General features: G+C 36.8%; 1 protein-coding gene across 1 annotated transcript in view; it reads right to left on the bottom strand.

Annotated features, from left to right (window-relative positions):
• Positions 1–26,656, bottom strand: part of Mpp7 (membrane protein, palmitoylated 7 (MAGUK p55 subfamily member 7)) — an 80,487-nt gene extending 53,831 nt beyond the window's left edge. Inside the window, exons 1-9 of the mRNA XM_013014581.1 lie at positions 26,564–26,656; positions 25,557–25,634; positions 22,663–22,743; positions 12,582–12,713; positions 11,888–11,969; positions 11,024–11,109; positions 6,781–6,855; positions 6,445–6,641; positions 5,674–5,738 (exon numbers count right to left, since the gene is read on the bottom strand). Of these exons, the coding sequence (XP_012870035.1) occupies positions 5,674–5,738; positions 6,445–6,641; positions 6,781–6,855; positions 11,024–11,109; positions 11,888–11,969; positions 12,582–12,713; positions 22,663–22,743; positions 25,557–25,634; positions 26,564–26,656 (889 nt within the window). The remainder of the gene's footprint in view (positions 1–5,673; positions 5,739–6,444; positions 6,642–6,780; positions 6,856–11,023; positions 11,110–11,887; positions 11,970–12,581; positions 12,714–22,662; positions 22,744–25,556; positions 25,635–26,563) is intronic.
• Positions 26,657–26,901: the final 245 nt, after the last annotated feature.

Raw genomic sequence — 26,901 nt, 5'->3', positions numbered from 1 at the left:
ATTTGCATTTCTTTTATGGCTAGGGATGTTGAACATTTCTTCATGTGTCTATTGGCCATCCTTCTTTCTTCTTCAGAGAAGTTTCTCTTTAAGTCTTTCACCCACTTATTTATTGGGCAGTTGTTTCTTTGAGGATTTGTTGTTGGGGGGCTTAATTTTTTGAGTTCCAAGTATATTTTAGTACTTATTGTTTTCTCTTGTGTTTGTGTGTGCTGATACTAGGACTTGAATTCTGGGCCCGGGTACTGCCAGTTAGTTTTTTTCACTCAGGGCTGGTGCTCTACCACTTCAGCCACAGCTCCACTTCTGGCTTGTGGTGGTTAATCAGAAATAAAAAGTCTGGTGAACTTTCCTGCCCAGGCTGGCTTTGAACCACAATCCTCAGATCTCAGCCCCCTGAGTAGCTTAGATTACAAATGTAAACCACAGGCACCCAGCTCTTATAGGTATTTTTAAAATTCCATGTGTTTCTGTTTATAACTTCCCACCAGCATCAAAAATGTTTTACAAATTTTTACACATAACCTAATTATAAAACATATGCAGTCTCTGTTTCGGAACTAAATCTGTTTATGAAAACACTAAATGATTTTTCCAAGTCTTTCCATTTCCTTATAAATGGGGCAATGTCATTCTTTCTGATGGAAGCACAGAATTCCATTGTGTATATATACCATATCATATTAAGTGAAGTAAGCCAGACTCAAAGAAACACAGTCTCTATGGATTCCTTCCTTTGTAATAATTAGTATTTGTCTAGGATAATCCTAGCAGAGGATCACAATAGCTCAGTAGCTAAGTACATATGACCACATAAAATGATGCTAATCAAAAGGAACTCCAAGTATGAAAACAAGAGGGTTTTTTTTAAGATTTTGTTTTAGTTTTTCGTTTTTTTGTAATGTACTGTGTGAAGTTATTTCTTTTCTCTTTCATTTTTTTCCCCTTTGGCTTATCCCCTGGTATCACAGTTTTTTGATTTTGGTACCCTGTGTCTTGTATATATGTTTATTAAATTTGGGAAAGAAGGGGAATAACAAAATGGTGAGACAAAGGGCAAAAGGTGAACCAATGCAACAGCGATACTCACAAGACACTATGTTGGAAATGAACTTTACAATTTGGGGCGGGGGGAATCAGAGGGGAGGAAAAAAGGGAGATAAATGGGGGGGGTAACAGCGTTTGACAAGAAATGTACTCATTGCTTACTTAAGTAACTATAACCCCTCTGTACATCACCTTTATAATAAAATTAAATTTAAAAAACACTACATGTTTATTGAAGATGACAGAAGAAAAAAATATACTTGACTTGAACAGCTTTATTACAGAGTCCTACCATGAGTTTTTTTTTTTTTTTTTGATCAGTTATGGGGCTTGAACTCTGGGGCTGGACACTGTCCCTCAGCTCTTCAGCTCAAGGCTAGTGCTCTACCACTTGAGCCACAGAGCCACTTCCAGTTTTCTGGTAGTTAATTGGAGATAAGAGTCTCACAGACTTTCCTGCCCAGGCAGGCTTTGAACTGTGATCCTCAGATCTCAGCCTCCTGAGTAGTTAGGATTATAGGCATAAGCCACCAGCACCCGGCCCATGACTTATTCTTAAATGCCTGACTTTCAACCTAAATGATTAATATCATGTACCACAAATACCTTCTTTTATTCGTTGTCTGCCTATTTCTAATAGATATTCATCATCTGCAGTTAAATTTTATCCGCACAATAGTAACAACTGGTTCAAACAAATTCAAAAATATTGTTTTTGTGCTGTTATTTTTTATTTCTGCATTTTTATGTCTCTTATAACAGGAATTCTACAAGAGTTACTTTATTAAAGAAAATATCAAATTACTACTATTCAATTTGCTGGATTAGAACTGTTTGGGTATTTATACTTGGATAACTAAGAAAGGAAATAAAAATAGCACTGAAATATTCTGGGTTTTGTTGTTGTGTTTTCAATTTTTTAAATGTTTTTATTGTGAAAATACCGTACAGAGAGGGGTTACAGTTACATGAGCAAGGTAATGAGTACATTTCTTATCAAACATTGTTGCCTCCTCCTTTATTTTCCCCTACCATTCCTTTCCATCCCATCTCCACGACTACACTCACCTCCCCCCCTCCCGCCAAAGTTGTAAAGTTTGCTTTTCAACACAGCATCTTGTACATTTCACTGTTGCAATGGGTCCACCTGTATCCCTATTTGAACAATTTGTTTTTTCCCTTCCCCTCCACAAATTATACCAACATTAAATACAGTGAAAGGTTATACCATGGGGGAGTGACATACAAAGCAACAAAAAAAAAAATCACCTTACAAATACATTAGAAACAATAGCAAGAAAGAAAAAAACACTTGTAAAATAAGATATGTAAACAGTTTTTCTCCACTCTTTCTGAAGGCTCTTACAAGCTGGGTTTAAATTACATTGTATCAGTGTGAGCCAGTGGCTCCTGCCAGTAATCCTAGCTACTCAGGGCTCTGAGATCTGAGGATCATGGTTCAAAGCCAGCCCTAGCAGAAATATCCGAGACTCTTATCTCCAATTAGCAGCAAAAAGCCAGAAGTAAAATTGAGGTTCAAGTGGCAGAGAGCCCATCTTAAGAGAAAAAGCTAAAGGAATCATGTCTAGACCCTAAGTTCAAGCCCCAGTACTGGGATAAAAAATTTTAAAAACCACCTATTAAAGTACATTAATGTTTATATAATTAAGAAGACTTTTTAACTCATATAATTGTATATATTTCAACAGAAAAAGAGCAAACAATATCTCCAATAAAGAAACTCATATATCTTTCTTAAAGGCAAGGTGATAGCATATGTTTTATATAAGCAAATGGACAACAAAAATGTTAGGGTACTTTAAATAATATTGACATAAGAAATGCAAGTTGCCAAGTTTCCATCAGGAAAAACTATTCCTATATGCTACTTGAGACTTAAGGTTTGCTTTCACCCATTTCCAGAACACTTAAGCTGACTCTTTTATGCAATAATCCAAAAGCTAGTCATATCAACCAAAATCTATCAGACATCTAGGTCTGTTCTTCTGTGTTACTCATACAAATCCATTATGTGAAAACCATATCAGATGGCAGAGGGAAGGAAAATACATTTCTATTACAATTTTTTTGGTTGGATAAGCAATTGTTCCAAAATAGACGGGGGACAGAGAAAAGGAGAAGAATCCTCATATCATTTCCAAGATTTAAAAATACATTTAGCCAGTGCTGATGGTTCACACTTGTAATTCTAGCTACTCTGGAGGCTGAGATCTGAGGATCAAAGTTCAAAACCATCCCAGCCTGGAAGGCCCCTGAGAATCTTATAGCTAATTAAAGCTGGAAGTGGTGCTGTGGCTCAAGTGATAGAGCACTGACCCTGAGCAAAAAACCTCAGGAACAGTGTACAGACCCAGAGTTTAAGCCCCATGACTGGTATACATACACATAGAGAACATTTTCATTATAAAAGTTTACATTTTCATTTTTAGTAATGCTTAATTTTAAAAAGCCCATTATTTTGTTTGAGAAGCCTATTGTTTGGGCATGTGTTAGTTATGCCAAGCCTCTTGAAGGGAGTAGTAACAAAACATCAAAGATTAATATTGCAGTGAAGAGTTTACATAAGGATGTTAAGACCAAAGCCTGAAGAGGATATGATTATCATAATGCCTGGTCTGATTTACCTTGGAGCCAGAATCAGAGCTCTTCTACAGATGGCCAGACTAAAACTTGCCATTTCTTTCTGCCTTTATGATGATATTTACATAAACTCTATACTACAGTCATCTTCACAAACTTCATCTCCTTGAAAACTCTAGTGATAATGACACACTTAAAAATCAAATAACAAATAAAATCATAGTCATATAAGTAACCACACAGTGATACAAGGTGATTAGTTAGACCAGGTGCCAATGGCTTACATCTGTAATCCTAGCTATTCAAGAGGCTACAACCTGGAGGATCATTGTTTGAAGTCAGCCTGTTTGAAGTCAGAAAGGTTTGGGAGACTTCATCTCCAACTAATTAGCAAAAAGCTGGAACTGGAGACATGCTATAGAGTGCCAACCACAGGCACAAAAGTAAAGTAAAAGCATGAGGCAATTGTTAAAGATGCCATTATAGAGACCCTTTGCATTTGCTCATGCACACAAGTATGGACACACATGTGTACACATACATACAAACACACATCTAAATTCACACACATTGAAATCAAGTATAGTTGGGAAGAACTACTGAAAAGCAAATTTAAGTAAATGAAAATTCATAATTATATCGAATTATAAATCTCCAAAGTGTTATGATTCAAACGAAGTGAGTACAGATTTAGACTGGAGTGTCCTCATATTTCTAGTATTTTTCAGTAGCATGCTTTATTCCAAGGAATTGCATATATCAGAACTGCACAAACATCCCCAGGACCAGATCCCTCCAAAAGCAAGTCAGGGGTGTCTGAAAAGTTCCTTTCTGCTGGAGATGCCACCAACGGAAAAGTAGGCATACTTAGAAAAAAATGCAACATTAAACTTTAAGCATGCTGATGTCTTAGAATGCCACGTGCATTATGACAAGTGCTTTTTCCTTCTGCCCAGACTTAAGTAGCAAGAACAAGCAGGCTTTTGAATCAGTGTTGCACTTAAGTGTTTGCTTGCTGTGAGATTTATACTTGGCTGTACTTTGGCTCTCTCACTATGAGATTCCTGGGCTATAAGCTTCTACATACTGACAGAAATTACAGGAGATGTGAAGAACACAATACTAAAAACAGATGTTGATGTAAAATTCCAGGGCCATTTATTTGTTCATTTTGCTTTTTAATGTATGGTCTTGGTGCTTCAAATAAAACAATTTTTAAAAATTCACAAAACACCCCAAACCAGGAAACATTTAGGAGTGTTGAAACAAAAATTTATGAGATAGAGGCAGGAGAGAGCAAGGAGTAAGAAGCTGAGAGAAGGGTTAGCTGAAAGAAAAAAAAAATCCTCCTCAACCCACATGGCTTTTCAGGAGTTCTACATTGTCCTTTTTCTTACCCTCATTAACATTTAATTTAGGTTGGTGAAAACTCCAAACAAACAAGATAAAAGGCCAGTTACTATGATTGATGGATATGAAAAGAATTAAGTAGGCCAGGCACCAATGACGCTGCCTGTAATCCTACTAAAGAGGCCAAGATCTGAGGCTGTGCATTCAAAAGCAGTTCAGATAGCACATGTGTGCACATGCATGCACACACACACACACACACGCACACACACACACAGAGCTGTTCTTAATGTTTTTGCACCCAAGAAAGTATTAGATATTTTTTCCTCAAATCTTTCCCAAGAAATACCTTACCCAAAGCTCTTGGCTTTGGACAAAGGAAAGAGGTATATTCTAGGTTAAACTTATTAAGTATCTAAATTTAGAAATTAGTGAGAGTTGTGGTTACTACTTTTTTCCCTAAAGAATGGACTATGATTATAAACAAATCTTTTCTTTCAAAGATGCACAGCAATATTCCTATTGTGAATATCTTCTGAGTTTGCTTCCAGAGAAAATAATGCTCTTAAAATCTACTGCAAGATATTAGGATTCCTTCTTCCATGAACACCTGCTTTAACAGTCAAAATCAAACAGCAGGATTTGGTTATCCTACATTCTTATTAGCAAACTTACATGATTTCCTGTTGGAAGCTTTCAAGGGCTGAACTGGTATTTCTGGTCGTCTCAGAGCCAATCTCCTGGAGAAAGAAAAGGTCAACGTGTCTATCAATGTTCAGTACACGTTCAAGGTTAAGGTAACATCAAAATATTAAAAATCTTAAGGAAAAAAGTCTTGAGAAGGGAAAAAATAGTATTTAAATGAAGAAACAATTCTTCCAACTTAGGATTTTTTTCTTTTAATGCCAGTACTTGGCTTCAACTCGGGGTCCGTGTGATGTTTTTTTAGCTTTTTTCCTCTTAAGGCAGGCACTCTACCACTTGAGCCATAGCTCTACTTTTGGCTTTCGGTGGTTAATTAGAGAAAATAGAGTCATGCTGCGTGGGCTAGCTTCAAACTGCAATCCTCCTATCTCAGCCTTTTGAGTAGCTAAGATTATAGGCATGAGCTATCAGGGTCTGGCTCCAACTTACAAATTTTTGTATATTTCTCTTCCTACTAAAATGACTTATTTTTTCCTACCTTTCACCTCAACATGAATTCTGATATTAATATGCCATTTTTTCCATTTGCTTCATAACAAAAACCTAAGATGACCTGGTAGTCACATTATTTTTTTTTATCGTTCTTTATACTTTAGACAAAACAGAAATCCAAACCCAAGGGATGATGAATTCAAAAGCAGGGTTTTAGAGCTCATTTAATCACAGTCATTCTGGAACAATATTCTGCAGAGAACAAAAGGTCACTGGAAGAAAGACCACTGCTTCCAGCCAGTAGCTCACCTTTCCTGGAAGTGCTTTGAGGGGATCAGGCCGGCTCTGGGGTTGGCATCACCTTCATGCTTCGCCTGCCACCACGTTGCATCATCCTGGCTCATAATCTGAAGAATATCTCCCTTCTTGAAGGAAAGTCCAGCCTCCTTACATGGGATTGCCTTGTCCTCATTAGGGTCATAGTCAAAAAGGGCTTTGATAAACATCTAGAAGGAGATTTTATTGCAGAAAGAGTAACAGAAAGAAAAAAAAATGAAACGGCCTACATGGGTACAACCAAGATTTAAGAAAAAAAAAACATTATTTCCCCTCACCTACAAAAAGTATCTTTAAGCAGTGACTAACCTTGCCTTCTTTAGATGGTGTCTCTTCTTTGATGCTGGGTATTATTTTAAATGTAATGGCTCCCTGAGACTGAGCCTGGTAGCAGAGAAAATAGAGAATCATTTTTAAAAAGCGGAATCAAAAATAGTAAGATATAAGAAGGAGAAAGTTAAACACATCTAAGAATTTACAAGCCTGGAATTACTATGGTTAGACCAAACCATAAAATTCCTTTTGTAGATGTTCCAGTAATGTCACAAGGGTCTCAAGTTTGTCAAGTTAAAAACTATTAGCCACTATATTCACTTTTTTACTTCCTGTTTATTTTAACATACAAATGAATATGATTATATCCATGTCAAGTTAACTCAAAACAAAAGTACAAAATACAAATAGTGCCTTAAATAAACATAATGTCAAAATGACTAAGATAAGGTCCAAAAATCAGGCTATTACATTTCATAATCAGCATCCATGGTTTTAGAGATAAAAATCCTTTTTTGTCAGTATTATAGCTATAAAGATAAGATTCATTTAGTGCTAATGTCCATCAGGAAAAAATAGTAAAAACACTTTTGTGTATTATATTCTGGTTGATGAGTATAAACATATTAGACTCCAAAGATAAACAGACTGAATGTAAATTCTAATGGCAATATTGTTATTATGAAATGAAAATATCATTATTGCTTATATCATAAGGCTAATTCAGAAATCTTAAGAATTCATCTAATACTAAACTCCACAGATAGACAAAGCAAAATCTCCTCTATAATTAACTCTAGTTGTATAGGTGTTTCTCAAGTGGAAGTTAAACCCTTTACAACAGTGTCATTAAGGGTTCAATGAAAGTTAACAATGATGAGTATATTATTATTAAGTCACATAATCACCTAGTCATCTACACAGTGATCCCTCACCTTTGGCAAAATAGCAGTGTTATAAAGTGCCCCTTGCTACATCGCAGTTCACTTATTGCTACTTTACGGGGGTCTTTGGAACTTCACACCATGATAGGTGAAGGATCAATATTTACTTTTCTTTTCTCTTCAAAAAACTCGCAATACAAGGGCTAAGAAGGTGGCTCAGTGGTAGCATGCTTGCCTTGCATGCATGAGGCCCTGGGTTTGATTCCTCAGCACCACATAAACAGAAAAAAGCCAGAAGTGGCACTGTGGCTCAAGTGGTAGAGCACTAGCCTTGAACTGAAGAACTGAGGGACAGCACCTAGGCCCAGAGTTCAAGACACACAACTGACCAAAAACAAAAAAAACACAAAAAATTCGCAATATAGTAAAGCCACATATATATAGTGAGGGACTATACGGTCCCCTATTGTGACTGCCTGCCAGTAAGTTATCAGTAGGATGAATGGTCAATCCAACCTTCTCAATGGTTTCCAAACCTCTACAAAATATTTTGCTTAAATATATTTGCTAAGTTATTTCCATAGGGTCAATTTTCAATAATTGAATTACTTCATTAAAACATATGGACATTCACTGGGCACCAGTGGCTCACACCTAGCTACTGAGGAGGTTGAGATCTGTGGATTGTGGTTCAAAGCCAGAACAGATAGAAGAGTCCACATATTCTTATCTCCAATTAACCTCCAAAAAGCTAGATGTGAAGTTGTGGCTCAGTGCTAGCCTTGAAAGAAAAAGCTCTGAAATAGCACCTAGGCCCTGAGTTCAAGCCCCAGGACAGTCCCCAAAAGAAAATATAAACATTCAAAATTTTGAGTTTCAAATGGCTGCTTAAAAAATCCATATTATTTTCTCCCATCACCAAAAATATACAACCACAGCTACTTTCCCACACTTTGGTCAAGTCTAGGCAGTAGGAAGCTTTTATTATAGTCTTAGCTTACAAGTTATTTTAATTGCTAGCATATATTGCTTGTACAAAAATGTTTCTTTGTGAAATTTCTGTATACATGTAATGTATTTTGCTCATCTTCACTCTTCTAGTACTTTCTTCTCACTCATCCACCGCTTTCATCTTTTTTTGAACAATCTGAATGGCTTCTGGGCTAGTTTCATGCACGCATGTAATGTACTTACTATATTCACTCCCTTCTTCCATTTTTCCCTTCTCCCTCCTACAGATCCCCCCAAACAGACTCTCATCTATGTGTATGTTTGTGTATATATACGCACACACATAGATGTATTGACACACATGTATATACATATATATATTCCACATATGAGAAAAACATTCCATACTTGTTTTTTGAGTCTGTCTAATTTTACTTAACATAATAACTTCTAGTTCCATTTGTTTTCCCCCAAATGGCATAGTACCTTTTTAAAAAAATATAACCATCCAACTCTTACGCGATGCACTTAGATTTTTTAAAAAACCATTGAAAGTACATTAAACTAAAATGTTGACAGTTCTTTTGTTTTTGTTTTGTTTTGTTTTGAACTCTGGGCGCTGTCCCTCAGCTCTGCAGTTCAAGGTTAGCGCTCTACCACTTGAGCCACAGCACCACTTCTGGCTTTTTCTGCTTATGTGGTGCTAAGGAATCAAACCCAGGGCCTGATGCATGCAAGGCAAGCACTCTACCACCACTGAGTCACCTTCCCAGCCCTGAAATTAGTTGTTTTATAGCTCCAATTTTGCTTCTGTCAATAATAGTAGTGTCCTTAAGTAAACTGTTAGCACAGTTAGGAGTTATTAGTGGTATCTTTAAGATAAGGGTACTTCTTTGAGAAGTATTCATTTGCTCACTTATTAACTGGATGGTTTGTTCTTAATTTTTTGAATTCTATTTATATTTTTGAGATTAATAGCCAGATGAATAGCTGGCAAAGATACTCTCCCATTCTGTAAGCTGTCTCTTCATATGGTAATTGTTTCCTTTGCTATACAGAGCTTTTTAATTTGATGGAATCCTATTTGTCAATTGTTGCTCTAATTTCTTGAGGGATTTGAAGCCCTTTTGTCAGAAACACATTGCCCATGTCTATATCTGCTAGTGTTTTTCTACAGTAATATCCAAGCTTCAGTCTTTCATCTATTTTGAGTTGATTTTGGTACATTATGAAAGCATTTTGTTTCAGACTTCTGCATGTAAATATCCAGTTTTCCTAATGCCATGTGCTGAATATGCTGTTATTCCTCCACCATGTTTGTATTGTTCAAGATCAATGGCTATAGTTGCATGGGTTTATTTCTGGGTATTCAATCATGTTGGTCTATATATCTGTGTGTACAAGTGTCATGTTGGTTTTATTACAATGGCTCTACATTACAACTTGAAGTCAGGAACTATATCTCCAACAATATTCTTTTTGTTCAAAATTAACTTGGCAATTTGGGAACTTCTGTGCTTCCAAATGAACTTTGGGATTCCTTTTCTATTTCTCTGAAGAATGCCACTGGAATTTTGATGGAAATTACACTGAATTAGAAAACTTTTAAACTGGATGCTTGTTTCCTGCTTGTAATCCTAGCTAATCAGGAGGCTCAGATCTGAGGATCACAGTGAGAAGCCAGCCTGGGCAAGAAAATCAGTGGAACTCTATCTCTAATTAATCACCAAAAAGCTGAAGTGGAGCTGTGGCTCACATGGTAGAGTGCTAGTCTTGAGCAAAAATGCTCAAAGACAATGTCCAGACTCTGAGCTCAAGCCCTAGGACCAGCACCAAAAGAAAAAAAAAAGTTTTTACATCCCAGAATATTCATTCTTATTCAGGTGCTCTACCACTTGCACCATACCTCCAACCCAAGACATCCAATCCTTCAGATACCCATTTTTATTTTCAGATACTCAGATCCAATTTTCATTATAGGTTTACATTTTCAGACAAAAAAAGGACCCATTCTCCATGTCGTCCTTACAAACTAATGTTGACTGAATAAATACTACCCAGGTCTAGAACAACTTAAGTCTCCTCAGATCTAAATTACTATGACTATTTTTATACTTAGAATTGCTAGCATGAAGTACAGAGAACAGGAGGAGGAGAGATGATACATCACCAAAAGCACTGCAGGTACAATCTATTAATACCTAAATTCTTTATCTACATCACTTCCTTTAATCCTCAAAATGAATCTGGGAGACATTTAATTCTTATTTTATTCTGTAAACAAAACCCTGGGGTACAAATCGGGACTAAGAACTGAGTGATGGGAGGTGGGATTTAAAGACTAGACTGCAAATCCTATACATTTCATGCCCAATCTGAAGAACCAGAAATACTATGATCTAATTTTATTTTCACTGCAGGTGTAAAATTAATTTACTTCTTACCAAGATCTGTATTATTTCCTCAGGTCTCTTATCCTCCACTGGTATCCCATTCACCTCCCTAAGCTCATCACCAACACGAATAAGACCTGAAAAATACAAATTCACGCTGTATATCACCTTTATAAAAAAGTTTAAAAAATACAAATTCAGGAAATCTGCATGCTACATACAAAAAGAAACTGTAATTTGTGATTGTTTCCATAATCAAAGAATCATTAGTTTCCTTAATAGATTAAGGATGAAAAAAGCAACTTTCAGACTTCTTGAGCATTGGAATCTGCACCTGTGACAGTGAATCAAGAACGGCTGGCAAAACACAGTACCAACATCTTTACTTAGAATAGTAAATCTGCTTTTAAGGCTGCACAGTTTTACCAGTATTTTTAAAATCAGAAACATTGAAACAGCTAGGTAGTAGTAGCTTATGTAATCCTATCTACCCAGGAAGCTGAGATTTAAGGATCGAAGAAAGCCTGGGCCAAAAAGTCTATGAGACTCTTTATCTCCAATTAGTAAGAAAAAAAAAAAAGGCTGAAAAGTGAAAGAGTGCCAGCCTTGACCAAAAAAAAGTCAAATGAGAGCACAAGCCCCTGAGTTAATATTGGCACCACACACACACACACACAGAAAAGAATGAAAGAAAAAAAAAAAGAAACATTGAAATAGATCTTACTACAGCTTCACAAGCTTGTGTATAAAATGACAACACATAAAAGTTAGTCATTGATTTATACAGGTTCCTGAATTCTGACAGAAAACATGTCATACTATTTGTTCCACTGTATTAGAACAGAAGGTTGTTATCCTTCAAATTATGTACTGGACCTGTTGCTTTCTAAACAATATGACTTGTCCATCACTTACCACTCCTGTCTGCAGCCCCTCCTCTCATGATTCGAGCCACAATGATTGCCCCAGTCTGCTCATCCTTTTTAATGGTAGCTCCCTTCCAAACAAAATAAAACAATCACAAAAGCATTCCTGAGTAGATTTGTCCACTGCACTGTAGGAAATAAGGACATTCATCTAGAGAAAATAAAAACAACTTTTAAAAAATTAATGAAATGAGCCGGGCACAGGTGGCTCACGCCTGTAATCCTACTCAGGAGACTGAGATCTGAGGATCGAGGTTCAAAGCCAGCGTGGGCAGGAAAGTCCATGAGACTCTTATCTCCAATAAACTACTAGAAAACCAGAATTGGCGCTGTGGCTCAAGTGGTAGAGCACTCGTCTTGAGCTGAAGAGCCCAAGGACAGCGCCCAAGCCCAGAGTTCAAGCCCCATGACCGACAAAAAAAAAAAAAATAATGAAATGAGATAGAGTAAAAACATGGAAACAGCTGGATGCTGATAGCTTATGCCTATATTTTCAAAATCACTGCCATTAATAACAGAATGCCTGTTATTTTATTTGGCTTCATATTAATTTCAAATTGTGTCCTCTACATACAAATATAAAATATGAAGACACAAAGGAAGTAAGGTGATATGAGGCTGTCCAATATGGATACATCATGATATTTACTCATATGTACACATAAGACGTAGATCAATCTCACCAGTGGTTCTCTGTTTTTAACCAGACGGATTATTTTCACAGAGTCCTCCTCCTCATCAATATCATCAGGCATAGGGGGCAATATAGGATCATAATTCTTTTGAGCCACTGTATCGTGAACAGAGAGCAAAGCCTATAAAATGCAAAAGTTGATAAAAAATTAATAAAATACAAAACCCCAAATATATCAAAGTATAAATAAAATCAAAATCCTATGATCGCAAGTTAATATACTAATGGTAATAAGACACTACTTGGAAAAGGACCTCTTACACACAGTTGGGGAGTGGCACAAGTGCAAAGGAAGACAGCCCCACTTAGCTGCACCTCCCTCTCCAAGGGCACTGACTCACAGAATCCACACCCCAGCCCCTCTGTGTATTTCCTGCTTTATTCAATAAAGTAGGATGAGGTGAGCAGTTGGAAGAGAAAGTGTATACAGCTATCAACATGCTGGGAATGAGCCAATGGGAGCTTGAGACGATTGATATATTTGATTTATTTTATACTCAAAAATACTTTTTTTACCTGGGCATTAGTGGCTCATGCTTGATATCCCAGCTACTCAGGAGGCTGAGATCTGAGGATTGAAGTTCAAAGCCAGCCTGGGCAGAAAAGTCTGAGATTCTTATCTCCAATTAACCACCAAAAAGCCAGAAGTTAAGCTGTGGCTCAGTGGTAGAGAGCTAGCACTGAGCAAGGAAAACCCAGGGATAGCACCCGGTCCTAAGTTCAAGTCCTAGGACAGGTACAAAATTTCCTTCTTTAGTATTTTTCTCCCATCAGCAGAAAATAAAACTGATCAATACTATTGACTCTTTGTATTCTCATTTTAATTTTTCATGTGATTGTGTATACAAAAGTAGCATTTTGACTTATGACTGTGGAGGTAAAACACGAAGCATTGATATAATATTATTATAGATGATAGAGAACCTAGAACCTGGCATATCACTATTTAGGCAAATTAGTTTTGGATCTTCTGCTTTCTCATTCCCTAACTAGCATCATCACCATGACCCACAGGTTATTAAAGCCTGGAGCCCAGAAACCATCCTTGAGATGTCCCCTCTCCTCTCAAGTGCTTCCCCAACATCAAATACATAGTCTACTACCCTAACTTTCAAAATGTATCTAAAAAATTGTCTCCACTTTTCTAGACTAATCAGACTGGAAAACCATGCCACATGTTTTCTTGATAAAGTTTTATTGGAACACATTCATACTTATTCATCTGTGTATTGTTGCTGCCATGCTACAATGCCAAGCTTAATGGTAGACACACACACACACACACAGAGGCTTTTTTTTCTTTTCAGTACTAGGGTCCGAAATACAGAGCTTTCTACTAGCTAGGCAGATGTTTTCCTGCTTGAGCCACAACGCTAGCCATGGTTTTGGGGGGGGAGTGTGTTGGTCCTGGCATCAGAGCACAAATGCTGCCCTTCAGAGTCTTTGCTTAAGGCTAGTGCTCTGCCACTTGAGCCAAAACTCCAATTTATTGGAGTAAGAGTCTTGACAAGCTTTCTTGACCTGACTGGCTTTGAACCATGAACCTCAGGTCTCAGCCTCCTGAATACTGCACAAATACCCTGGACTATGATAATCATATTTACACATCCCTCTCTGTATGATAAAGTGTCCAGTATTGGTTAAGATAGAGTCTTGGAAGCCACCAGTGCCTGACTTCAAATTCATCATTGTAATAGCTTTACTTTACAAATACTGCTGGCCAGTAACATTTTTATTTGGGACAAGAAAGTCATTTTTACATTCCATGTTCCTATTTTAACTGTGGTAATTTTTATTCTTCAATATACAGATTTTTCTTCCAAAAGGCAATACTTAAATAAAATTGTGTTTCCATATGCCTTAACCAACCATCACAACTGATGGGTTTACCTGTAGTTCTAAAGAATCTGCAGGAAATTGAACACTGGGCCTTGAAACTCATCGAGCTCACAGACACTCACTGTCTAGGACCCCCTGGAGTCAACACTACCTTCTAAGTATCTGTCGGGTCCACAGAATTAAGTGTCCAGCTCGTAAGGATGAATAACATTGATAAATCCCTCCAGAAGGAAGCTTAACTTTTCCCTTTCAGAAGCTTTAATGAAGACTCATTCATCCTGCATGGTTAGACTGTGAGTAATTTCTAGTCAGTGACTGTTTTGGAAAGCTGAAAAATTACAAAAAATACTTTTATTTTGTTGCCTTAAAAAAAAAATCTAGGAGTGAGGTAAAGTAGGAGAAAAATGAGGGAAGGCGTAACAAGTTTGACAAGGAATGTACTCGTTACCTTACTTATATAACTGTAACCCCTCTGTATATCACCTTGACAATAAGGAAAAAAAGGATTAAAAGGCCAAACAGTGCTTAAAAACAAAATCTAAGTGAAAGAAGGGGTAACTTTGCCCCAAAAATGAAATATACTCATTACCTAACTTATGAAATGGTAACTATTCTGTACAACATCTTACTAATAACAATAAAACTATATTTTAAAAAAATCTAGCTGGTGCCAATGGCTCACAACTGTAATCCTTGCTACTCAGAAGGCTCAGACCTGAGGATCCAGGTTTAAAACCAGCCTAAGAAAACAAATATGACATTTTTTTATCATCAATTAACCAACAAAAATCTGGAAGTGGAGGTATGAGTTAAGTGGTAGCATACCAGCCTTGAGCAAAAAAGTCAAGCGAGAATGTGATGCTCAGCATTCAACCCCAAGTACTAGCACACACATACACATACACACACAATTTTAAAAAGTACTGCAAGGGGGCTGGGAAGGTGGCTCAGTGGTAGAGCGCTTGCCTTGCATGCATGAGGCCCTGGGTTCCATTCCTCAGCACCACATAAGCAAAAAGAAAAAAGCCGGAAGTGGTGCTGTGGCTCAAGTGGTAGAGCGCTAGCTTTGAGCTGAAGAGCTGAGGGACAGCGCCCAGGCCCAGAGTTCAGGCCCCAGGACTGGACCCCCCCCCAAAAAAAAAGTACTGCCAGGCACCAGTGGCTCACACCTATAATCCTAACTGCTTAGGAGGCTGAGATCGGAAGATAGTAGTTAGAAGCCAGCCTGAGCAGGAAAGCCCATGAGACTCTTATTTCCAATGAACTTCCAAAAAATAATAGTAGTAAGATAAAAGTGGAGTTGTGGCTCAAGTGGTAGAGCCCTAGCTTTGCCTGGGGGAGAAGGAGAGGATATCTCAGGAGACAGCATCCAGGCCCGCCCGGGCCCTGAGTTCATGCCCCAGGAATCTCAATCTCTCTCTCTCTCTCTCTCTCTCTCTCTCTCTCTCTCTCTCTCTCTCTCACACACACACACACACACACTATCCACCAGTTTCCCTAACCTAAATTATGACACTATGTTTTACGGATGGTGACACTTTACTGGCTTATCAAATAAGCCTCTGGATGATACTACACAGGTTAATTTGTCTTTACTACAGTAATTTGAGACTGAAGAGTGGTCCTTATTTCTAGGCTCCTGGAGTAGCCACCTCAGCCCTAGCTTTCTCATCATTTCTTCCTTCTTTTGTTCTTCACTGCTCTTCTAGACTTCAAAATCTTAACAGCAATATTGAATTTTGTAGATATTGCTGACTAGGCAGCATAGTTTTTATGTGGTAGCTGATCAATTCATGTTTCTTTGGAAATCTTCGATAGTTCTCAAGTAAGGCTACTATTACATAATGACAAGTTGTCCACATCATTAGAGACTTAAGGTCAGTAAGACAAAGGTATCAGCACTCTTCAGAAGCAATAGATGGCTAATAAGAGAAATGATCACATGTTTATACTATTAAAAATTATAGAACATGAAGGGAAATTTTTAAGGCCATATGAATGTACTGAAGTATCCCACAGGAAGAGATTTAAGACTAATAATGGAACACAAATTCTGAACTTTTAATAATTTCCATTGACTTCAATTTACTGGGAACCCTATATTTCAAGCATAATGATGTCTACTAGAGACAAAGGTTCATCCATCAGTAAGAAAGGCCAAGTAGCATTCTTTGTTGATTACACAACACACACACAGACACACACAGAGGCACAAACACACATAGACATACATACACATGCTGATTACAGGTCTGCTTTAGTTTTTGGATGCAAGGCTTTTTGGTTCTTCTTTCACTATTTCAAGCATTTATCTTATTATAATAGGATACAGTAAGGAGAGATGGAGGAAAAGATGTAGAGATACTTTTGGCTCCCCAGGTAGGAGATAGAGATTAAGGCTTGAAATAGTGGTCCTTATCTGTAGCCTTCAGACTTCCTGAGATGAAACAGGGGAAAGCTTTGGAATTTTAATTTCCATAGCACTGAAAATAGTATTAGCAAGTACTAAGGTTTCATCCCAGAGATAACCCATGAGAGTTCTTGACAAAAAAGCCTGTTCCATACTAAATACTTAATGCTATAATTAATTGTAGTGTTTATCTTATGTCTGCCCTATTCACAGTGATACCTTTGCAATTAATTACATTTAATTGCAAATCTGTACACAACTATTTTTTGTCATGTCTTAAAAGTGAGAAAGTATTAATTGAGCTGAAGGTGACTCAACAATAAAGTGCCGAGTTCAAGCTCTAGTTTTGGCATCAATCAATAAAATAAAATCCGCAAAACTCAGCAAATTAAGTCAGACTGGGAAAGGATCAAAACTCACTATAGATATTGAGAAGTAAATGTCAGTGCCAACAGGACATAAGCGTATTTACTCTTAGGCTTTTATCATTCAACAAGTATAAAATCTATATGCAAAGTACTCAACTGAAAAAATCAAATAGGAAAAAATAAAAATAATCTGAAGGAAGATATAGACAAAAATAAATATAAAAACAGAATTGATAAGATAAAGATATAGCTATTTTATTTTTAGGAACTGGGTAAATAGTCAAGATTCATTATGTACCACAAGCAAATAAAGAGAGACAATGTATACATTAGCAGTATGGAGAAATAAGGCTGAATTGTAGATAGCAATCAAGTAAGAGGAAAAAATGCCTAACACTATTCCAATATATCTGCAAGTAATGTTACATTTTTCAGAAAAATTCATTTTAAAAATCCAGAAAGAAAGGTTAGAAATCAGCTAAAATCCTTCACTTCACACAAACCTGCTAAATCCCCCCATCCATCCTGAGATGGACCTAGAACCAGATGGCTACGTATTAGATTTTTATGTTATTTATACTATTCCAACACACAGAAAAACATAAAAACATTCCCAATTCCATGTCACTTATGAAACATGGTTTTGTTATACTACTGAGCTGACCCCAGATTCTTGAGCTCACAATATCTTCCTGCCTCAGGACAAATTAAACAGATAATATGTTGATCCAGGGAGCAGTCTGCAACATATCAAAATGTTAAAAACAAAAATGACAAAGTAGTGCATTCTATGATCCTGTTTATATGGGAAAATGCACATTTAATAATCATCTATAATGTACTGCAGACAATTCATATACCCTCTAGGTATATGAATGCACAGTTCATGGAAGAAACTGAGTTTTTAGCATATTAAGAACCTTACCCTAACTAAAAACCAATGCAGGTACTGTTTCCCACTGTCTCGTTGTTTGAATTAGAAACATGTTATCTATTCACTTCTGTAAACATAAGTTTGTCCAAGGTAAAATTAAAATGCAAATAATAAACTACATGCCTTACTAAGGACAAGTATTATAAATTATTTTCATTTAGTATTTTTTTCCTTTGGTGTCAGTACTGAGGCTTGAGCATTGTCCCTAAACTTATTTTGCTCAAGGCTGGTACTATACCACTTGAACCACAGTTCCACTTCCAACTTTTTGATGGTTAATTGAAAATAAGTGTTTCACAGACTTTCACAGACTTTCTTTCTCAGACTGACAGAAACCATGATCCTCAGATCTTAGCTGCCTGAGTAGCCAGGATTACAGGCATGGGCACTGGTGGCTCACTTTTATGGGTGTCTGTGTTCATCTATGCTTGCAAGTACTTCTCTATCTCATGATCATATAACTATTTTCTACATAATATATATGTGTGGATATATATGTATATATGTCTATATATGCACACAAACACATATATATGCATATATATACATATATATATATATACACACACACACACACACACACACACACACACACACACATATATATTCTTTTTTTTTTTTGGTCGATTGTGGGGCCTGAACTCTGGGCCTGGGCACTGTCCCTCAGCTCTTCAGCTCAAGGCTAGCACTCTACCACTTGAGCCATAGCACCATTTCTGGCCTTTTCTATTTATGTGGTGCTGAGGAATCGAACCCAGGGCCTCATGTATGCAAGCCAAGCACTCTACCACTGAGCCACCTTCCCATCCCCATACACATATTCTTTTTAGTTTTTGCTATGCTAGGTCAAACGCTGGGACTCATACATACTAGGCAAGTATACTTCCTCTGACTAATACATCCAACCCTGATAATATTTTTCTTTTTGGTGGGTGGGGCCTGAACTCTGTACCTGGGCGCTGTCCCTCAGCCCTTCAGCTTAAGGCTAGCACTCTACCACTTGAGCCACAGCGCCATTTCTGGCTTTTTCTGCTTATATGGTGCTGAGCAATTGAACCCAGGGCCTCATGCATGCAAGGCAAGCACTCTACCACTGAGCCACCTCCTAGCCTACCCCCCCCCTTTTTTCTTGCTAATATTTTAGTTCAATTTTTTACATTTCATATATTTGAAATTCATTCCTGTTTTTATTTTTCTTATTTTTCCCCCAAATAGTAGCCCATTATCCTAGCACTGTGTGTTCAAGTTATACCTCACAATGATCCATGTCTCCCTCCCTTTAACAAGGCCACAATCACATTTCACTTGAATTATTTCCACAAAATCCAAACTGGCATTCCTCCAGTCACATTCCTCCCATCCTCTACTAGGCTCCACCAGGGGGGAAAACTGCTCCGTATTCCATTTAGAGGTAACTGTATCACTTCCATAATTAAATTATTTCAATAGCTTTCCATTGCACTTAGGATGAAATCCACAACTAGGGTGACCATATAATTTATCATCAACCTAAGACAACCATTGAAAGAGAAAGAAAGGCTATTCATAATAATGCTGGACAAGCTCTGCTCAAAATTCTGGTGACCATGACCTGCTTCAAACTCTTGCTTCCTCTTCTTTTGCAGGCAACTAGTGGCAATGAACTTATTCCGCCTCTTCAAATTTTATTCCTTTAAAGTCTCTGTGACACTTCACCTGCTAGTCACACTGCCTAAAAACATATTCTTCATCTCCCACTCCTACCCACTCCCCTCCCGTGGTTACCTCAAATTCAACCTTCAGATCTAAACTCAATGCCTGTATAGCTTTACAAATATGGATTTAGCATTCCTCTTATGTGTTCTACACTTGCCAGCAATTCTTCTACCACCTTCAGAAATCTTAATTAAATCTAATTAATTAAATCTAAGTCAATTAATCTAATAATCATCTATAAGTTTATATACAATAGATATTCAATATATTCTTATTCAATAAGAATGAATTAAGATATCAAGTGACAAATTAGGAAAATCATAAAACATTTTAAAAACAAACAGCATATTTGCAGAATACATGCATTTTCTTCACACAGCCACTGTGTATTTGGTTGTATATATCTGAGTGTGTTTGATAAGAAACCTCTAATATTATTTTGGAGGTATATCTTGGGTCCTGTTTCATTATAGTGAATCAAATATTCAAAATAAAATAGCAGAAAGAAAGGCACATGTCTATGTGCATCTGATCATGTACAATAATATTTACTGAAATGATCTCTAGGAAATGGAAATGAGGTTTTTTATCTTTTCTGCTGTTTTTGTTTTCTTTTATTTTTGTTCTATTTGTTTATTTATATGTCTTTGTGGGACGGTAAGGGGAGGCACAGAAATGGAGGGACAAAGGATAAACGGGGAGGCACAGAAATGGAGGGACAAAGGATAAACAAATGCAGCAGTGGTACCTCATTGGATACTATGTTGAAAATGAACAACTTGTGGATGGGAAAGGGAGGGAAAAATGGGAGAGAGCAAAGGTAACACTGTCCAAAAACAAACTCTTGAATACTTGCTTAGCAAGAATAGGACCTAAGTTTAAAACCCTGTACCACAAAACAAAATAATGAAAAAGTAGAAGAAACATACTTTCCTCCCAAGACTGGATAACTAAACATTGCCACTGCCTCCTGACAATGTTTCATGCAAACTCCTCGCCCATACTTTACTCATCTTGCTACATAAATGTGAAGAATAAAAGATTCATCTAAAATATTTACCATATAATGGACATGACCTATTTTATTACTATAAGATTTCATGCCATGGATGTTCATAATACCCTTTAAGTTCCAGAGGAAATGGAATGCCAGTTTCCTATAGTATGATTTATTATTAGCTATTCTACCTCACTGTTGAACGGGACATTAAAATGATCTACTTTGTCTTGTGTTCTAGTCTAAAACATTCCACTTCAATTTCTTGTGCTTTTGAACCACAACAATAATCTCAGATGAACCTAAAAAGCTTCTCACAGTCCACTGCACTCTGTCTGGTTGATAGGAACTTCTTACACACAGTCTAAGACCAAATGAAGAGCCGGCTCATGCCTGTAATCCTAGCTACTCAGGAGGCTGAGATCTGAGGATTGGGGTTCAAAGCCAGCCCAGGCAGGAAAGTCTGTGAAACTCTTATCTCCAATAAACCTCCAGAAAACCGGAAGTGGCACTGTAGTGCTAGCCTTGAGCTGAAAAGCTGAGGGACAGCACTTAGACCCAGAGTTCAAGCCCCATGACTGACCAAAAAAAAAAAAAAAAAGAAGAAGAAGAAGAAATCTTCAGAGCATCCTCTGCCTAAAAATCTCCTTGGAGATCTTCTAGGAGCCTAGCTTTTTAATATCTTTTGTCTTCAATATCAAGAAACTTTTCTGCTCTACATTGATCCATGTTCTTTCAAAACTAAAATTTAACTTTCTGAGTCACAACAAATCAATTACCCTTAAATAATCACTTTGCATCCAGGCAGAAATTGCCATTCAACATTCTATATACGCTTGCCTGTAAATCATATTAGATAAAGGATCATATGAAAATACAGAATACTGATGAAATACTGTTTTCTATACAACTGTAACACCGCCAGGTCCAAAATTGCTATAGGATTTTAATCATGAATCATCTTAGAACAAGAGTAGGAGAACTGTGAAATCCCTTCTTCTAAACTAATTACATTTGAAAAACAAACAAGACACAAGCTTGGGAAGAAGTGGGAAGAGAAGAATGAGTCTTTCTACTAATAAGTTACAGGTCTTTTACACCAGAAAACTGCTCTGTTCTATACAGTAGAAAGCCATTTTGAAATATAAATTGTAAGAGGGACAGACAACTGGGAGATGAGGGGAAAAAGATGGACAATGTGAAACAGTGGAAACAGATTCATTTATTTAAAAACTTGAATATCATTAACTGACCATGTGAAATAAACCTAAGCAACAACAAAAAAAATAGTAGGTTGTATATTCTGTACTTTTTGGTGTAGGGAGTGGGGAGGGATTGGTTGTGGGGCTTTAACTCAGGGCCTGGGTGCTATCCCTGAGGATTTCTGCTCAAGGCTAGCTTTCTACCACTTTGAGCAATAGCTCCACTTCTAGTTTTCTGGTGGTTAATTGGAGACAATAGTCCCACAGACTTTCCTGCCTGCAATCCTCAGATGTCAGCCTCCTGAATAGCTAGGATTACAGGTGTGAGTCACCAGGGGCCCACATATTCTGTATGCTTAACTTCACTGAAAAGGACAATGACCTCAAAGCCACACTATATTTGCCCAATTCAAAATCTGAGCTCCCCAATTAAACTCCTGGGTAGTTTATTATAATTTTTTTTTTACACTCTACTCTTTTTCCTTAATAGGATATAGGCTACTAGCATACTGCACACTAGTTGAAAGCACATTCACTTGAAAATTGATGCCTAGAACAATTCATCTGACAGCTCTGAAAGTGGCCCTTTTGGAAGGTATTTATTACAGGGGTAACATGTCCTCACCTTCACGTTGGGTTTTGACAGCAGTTTCAACAGCTCTCTGACCTCGCTGTTTAATGGCTTGTTCTGTAGCTCTTCGGCCAGCTGCAAGGGAGATTACATCGGCATAAGTAATGTTTAGCAAGAACACTGTGAGTGTGCTGGGTCACAAGTGAGAATCGATTTTGCCGGAGGTTGTTACTCGCCAGTGTTACAGGACAAGACAGTAGGAAAGAAAATTAATCAGTGTGTCTTCACAAACTCTCAAAAGACCAGATCCAAGCCCAGGTTCTTGGCTGGGCACAGCTGAAATAATCATGTCAGCCAGATCACATTCAGATTTACTGCCATGAGGGCAAATCACAGCACTTCATCTGTGGAACGGTCTTTTGCAGGCAGACAAAGGACCATTTGTAATAAAGGATTGGATCAAGCTTTGACAATGTACAAAGAGAAAGAGTTGGAGAGCTTCTCAATGAGGTGGTAAAATCCACAGGGTTTCCAAAACCCTACAGTAGCTGTGCTGTTTAACACTGGAGTAAAAAGAAATAGAATGGTCCTAATAAGAGTAAATGACCTGAAACTTTTATTATATTTACTTACACAGACTAAGAAGTCTTTTAAATATAAGCTAAGTTCATCATAAACTCATAACAGTTTAACAACTACTCTGGTTCCAAAAATGCTGACTCTATTTAATGATGAAGAATTCCCATTTGTTGATTCTATCTAAAGAAAAGATTGGAATTTTCAACCTGCCACATGTTCAATATCAGGAGACTTTAAATAGTCTCACCACAAAGAAATGATATATGTTTGATACAATGAACAAGCTAATTATCTTGACTTGATTATTTGTGTGTGTATGCATACACATGTGCATGCATGCACATATCAAAGTACCACTCCTATACCCCATAAATATATACAATCATCATCTTCAATAAAAGATAAAGATAAAACTTAAAAGGAGATCTTCCTACAAAGATTTCTGTTCAATTTGGGGCTATAGGAAAGATAATATAAATTTTATAGTAAGAAAAGCATGCCATGTATAATTCAGAATATATGGATTTATTTTTACTTCAGAACCCTTTGTAAAACATACCATGTAATGTCCACTTGCCTATATTGTTCCTACCAGGTTGAAAATGATAGTTTCTATCTCTAGAAAATGACTTTTCTCTAAAAGAAAGTGAAATCAGAGAAAATTGTTAGATTCATTAATTAATTACCAAAAAATCACTTTTACCTTAATAGAATGTTTAACTTACAAAGAGACATAAAGGGCTCTTCATATTCTTTAGTCACTTAAAACATAATACATTTTAACATCAAATGCATTGCTTGGGTGACATTTTATGGTTTATTGTAATTACATAGTATTTTTTTTTTGAGGCTAAAACTCAAATGCCAAGGCCTCATACACGCTACCACAGAGTGATAGCCCCTGGCTGAGATTCTAAATTTTTAAAAAGAAATATTATATTATGACTGGGACTCAGTTACACTGGTTTTTACACAAATGGTTCCCCTTAAAACTTTCAGCAATAACTATTTTCGTCTTTTTAAAATTATCTTTAGTTGTACAAAAGGGTTTCAATTCAAGACATCAGTTTATAAATACAATGCATCTTGATCAATATTGGCTCTTTCATCCATCATTCTCCATCTCTCCCAAGCCCACCCTATCCCCTCAACTTAACTGGTTCAATTTTTGTACATATATATAGATAGATAGATATATAGATATATGAATACAGTCATCATATTCAATACATATTGAATGTTATATATATTGAATATTATATATATTCATATATTATATAAATATTGAATATATATCCCTTTTTAAAGTAGGTTTAAACTGCAACTGAAGTTTACTCATGCAACTATATTTAGACCTTTATTTGCCTTCATTTCAAGAGTTTTGGTTTCTGTAATGCAAAAAGTAAGCTTCCTCACTAAATGTAGGCACTAAAACCTGTTTATGTCTGTAAATAAAAATGCAAGGGAAATGTCTGAACACTAAACAACGCACAACTTGTTCAAACATCACATGCGCTTTATTTTCTAGCCAAGAAAATCAGCTACTAAAGACAGTTTTTCTTCTGTTATTTTATGACTCTGATACTTTACTAACCTGAATTACCATTGACTTGAAAAATAAAGATAATGATCACAAGTAAAAATTATAATAAAGAAAAAATTAAAATCAACAAATACGCTACAGGCCTAAGCTACCACAACACCCTATAAGCACAGTTTGAGTGTAGCTGAGTGTTCTTACAGTTTATCCAGGTGTGCTCTCAACTCATCCGAGGCCGAAACTTAACAGTGGGAACTGCAAGTTAGTCCCCTCTCCCAGGCTTAAAATAAAATTATAGCTACAGGAAATTAACTACTCCATCAATGCCAACTGCTTCTCAAACGTATTTTTTGGTTAGAAAAGGTAATTTGGAAAAGTCTAATATCCATAAATCATCACTATGCTTCATAATCCATTTTTTAAAACTATTCTGTCTTTTTACATAGGCCTCATTCCTATCCTAGTACCTGTCATTTTTTAGTACTGTCAGCAATATAACTATCTCATTTATCTTTATTTCTCCAAAACATTCCCTTTGTGTGAGATTTTTCTCAGAATACCAATGCCTGACAGTTTCTCTCTCCTCATCGACTTTGAAGTCTAAAAACTTCAAGGCATAGAGGCATAGAGGGTAGCTACATGTACCATTTTAGAACAAGAAAGTAGATGGAAATCAACATAACATCATTAGCATAAACTTGCAATGCCTGGGGCTTTTGGAAACAGTGCAACTTCTAGTTTTCTCTCCTGGGACCACACTTCTCTGTGGGCACTGGGGTGGCTTCCACGGTGGCAGACACATGCAATGCCCTCAGGAAGGCACACTTACGTCATCGGCCAAAGCTGCTGCACTGTGAAGAATGGGCACAGGACTCTGTCTCTCATAGTAGTGCAATTTTTCATGAATCTGGAAGGAAATCAAAAGGATCTGAGTTTAAATGCAACAAGAACAGATAATTCGATAATTTTATAATTGTGAATCAAAACAGGCCCCTAGAACTTTCTAAAGTCATGTGTTTAAGTATCTTACAGATGGCACATATGCATCTATAATTGATTAATTACTATGATCCAGTGCATACAATGTGACTCAGCTGGAAAAAAGCCTCCTCATGGAAACCACATTCCTCCTGAATAAACAAGTTAGAGTTCTGAAATCTATAATTTCTAGAAATACATTGTGTCAACATTTCAAGTATCGCTTGTCCTTTGTACGTCTACACAACACAAATGACGAATAAGGCAGAAGTGAGAAGCCCGCCGCCACCAGGTGAGGGCCACCAAGGGGGCATCAGCTGGCACTCCGCACACTGGGGTTCCTCTTACTGATGGTTCATTCTTTCTGATGCCATCTTTCCCCAAAATTCAAATTTTGAACAGAGGCATTTCTCACAATACTTAAGTAAGATCACTTTCTCATGTTATAAAACAAACCAATTACATTAATAAATAAAATAACAGGTCTTTCACTTCCTATCATCAGGACCCAAGAAACAGGAAAACAAGAACCTATGCAATGGAAGGCAATGTTTCTAAAAGTCTTAAATCTAAAGAAGTGAAACAAGGTTTTATAAATGCATAAGCTTAGAAATTTCAGTTTACTCTCTTTCAGCTCTTACATAGGAGTCCTTTACATTTATACTAAAAAAAAACACTTCAGCCTCTTACTCATAGTTGAAGAAACCGGTCTCCCATTTTTTATATATTTTTTTCTAATTTTAAAAGGTATCAAATAAATACACTCTTTAATTATTGTTAAAGTTAAGCAAACGCTGTAAAAGTCTGGAAGATGGATTTTATTTTCATTATCCCGATGCTAGGAGGAGATTCTATTACCTTTCTAGCAACCTGGTTCTTAATAGAAAGCATCAGGACAAGAATTTTGACAGCTGTGATATTATCAATATGATCCGGGCAATATTTTGACATAATTCCATGGAATTCATCACATTTTAGGAATAAACAAATTTGAAAGAATGTAAGCTATAAAAATGAATACAATGTAAGTTAGTGCAAAACTATGGTTTGAAACAAAACCCAGCTGTACTAAAAGCTAAATTAATTTTGTTTAAGCAATTAAAACGTGGTGGGTCATCTCAACATACAGTTATACAACACTGAACTTACCCCAGTACCAAACTCATCCACAACACAGAGACATGCCACAGAGGGTT

The sequence above is a fragment of the Dipodomys ordii genome, unplaced genomic scaffold (assembly GCF_000151885.1).
Source record: "Dipodomys ordii isolate 6190 unplaced genomic scaffold, Dord_2.0 Scaffold24, whole genome shotgun sequence".
NCBI classification, from domain to species: domain Eukaryota; kingdom Metazoa; phylum Chordata; class Mammalia; order Rodentia; family Heteromyidae; genus Dipodomys; species Dipodomys ordii.
Note: the sequence above shows the minus strand (reverse complement) of the source record. Positions and strands in the feature narration are given on the sequence as shown.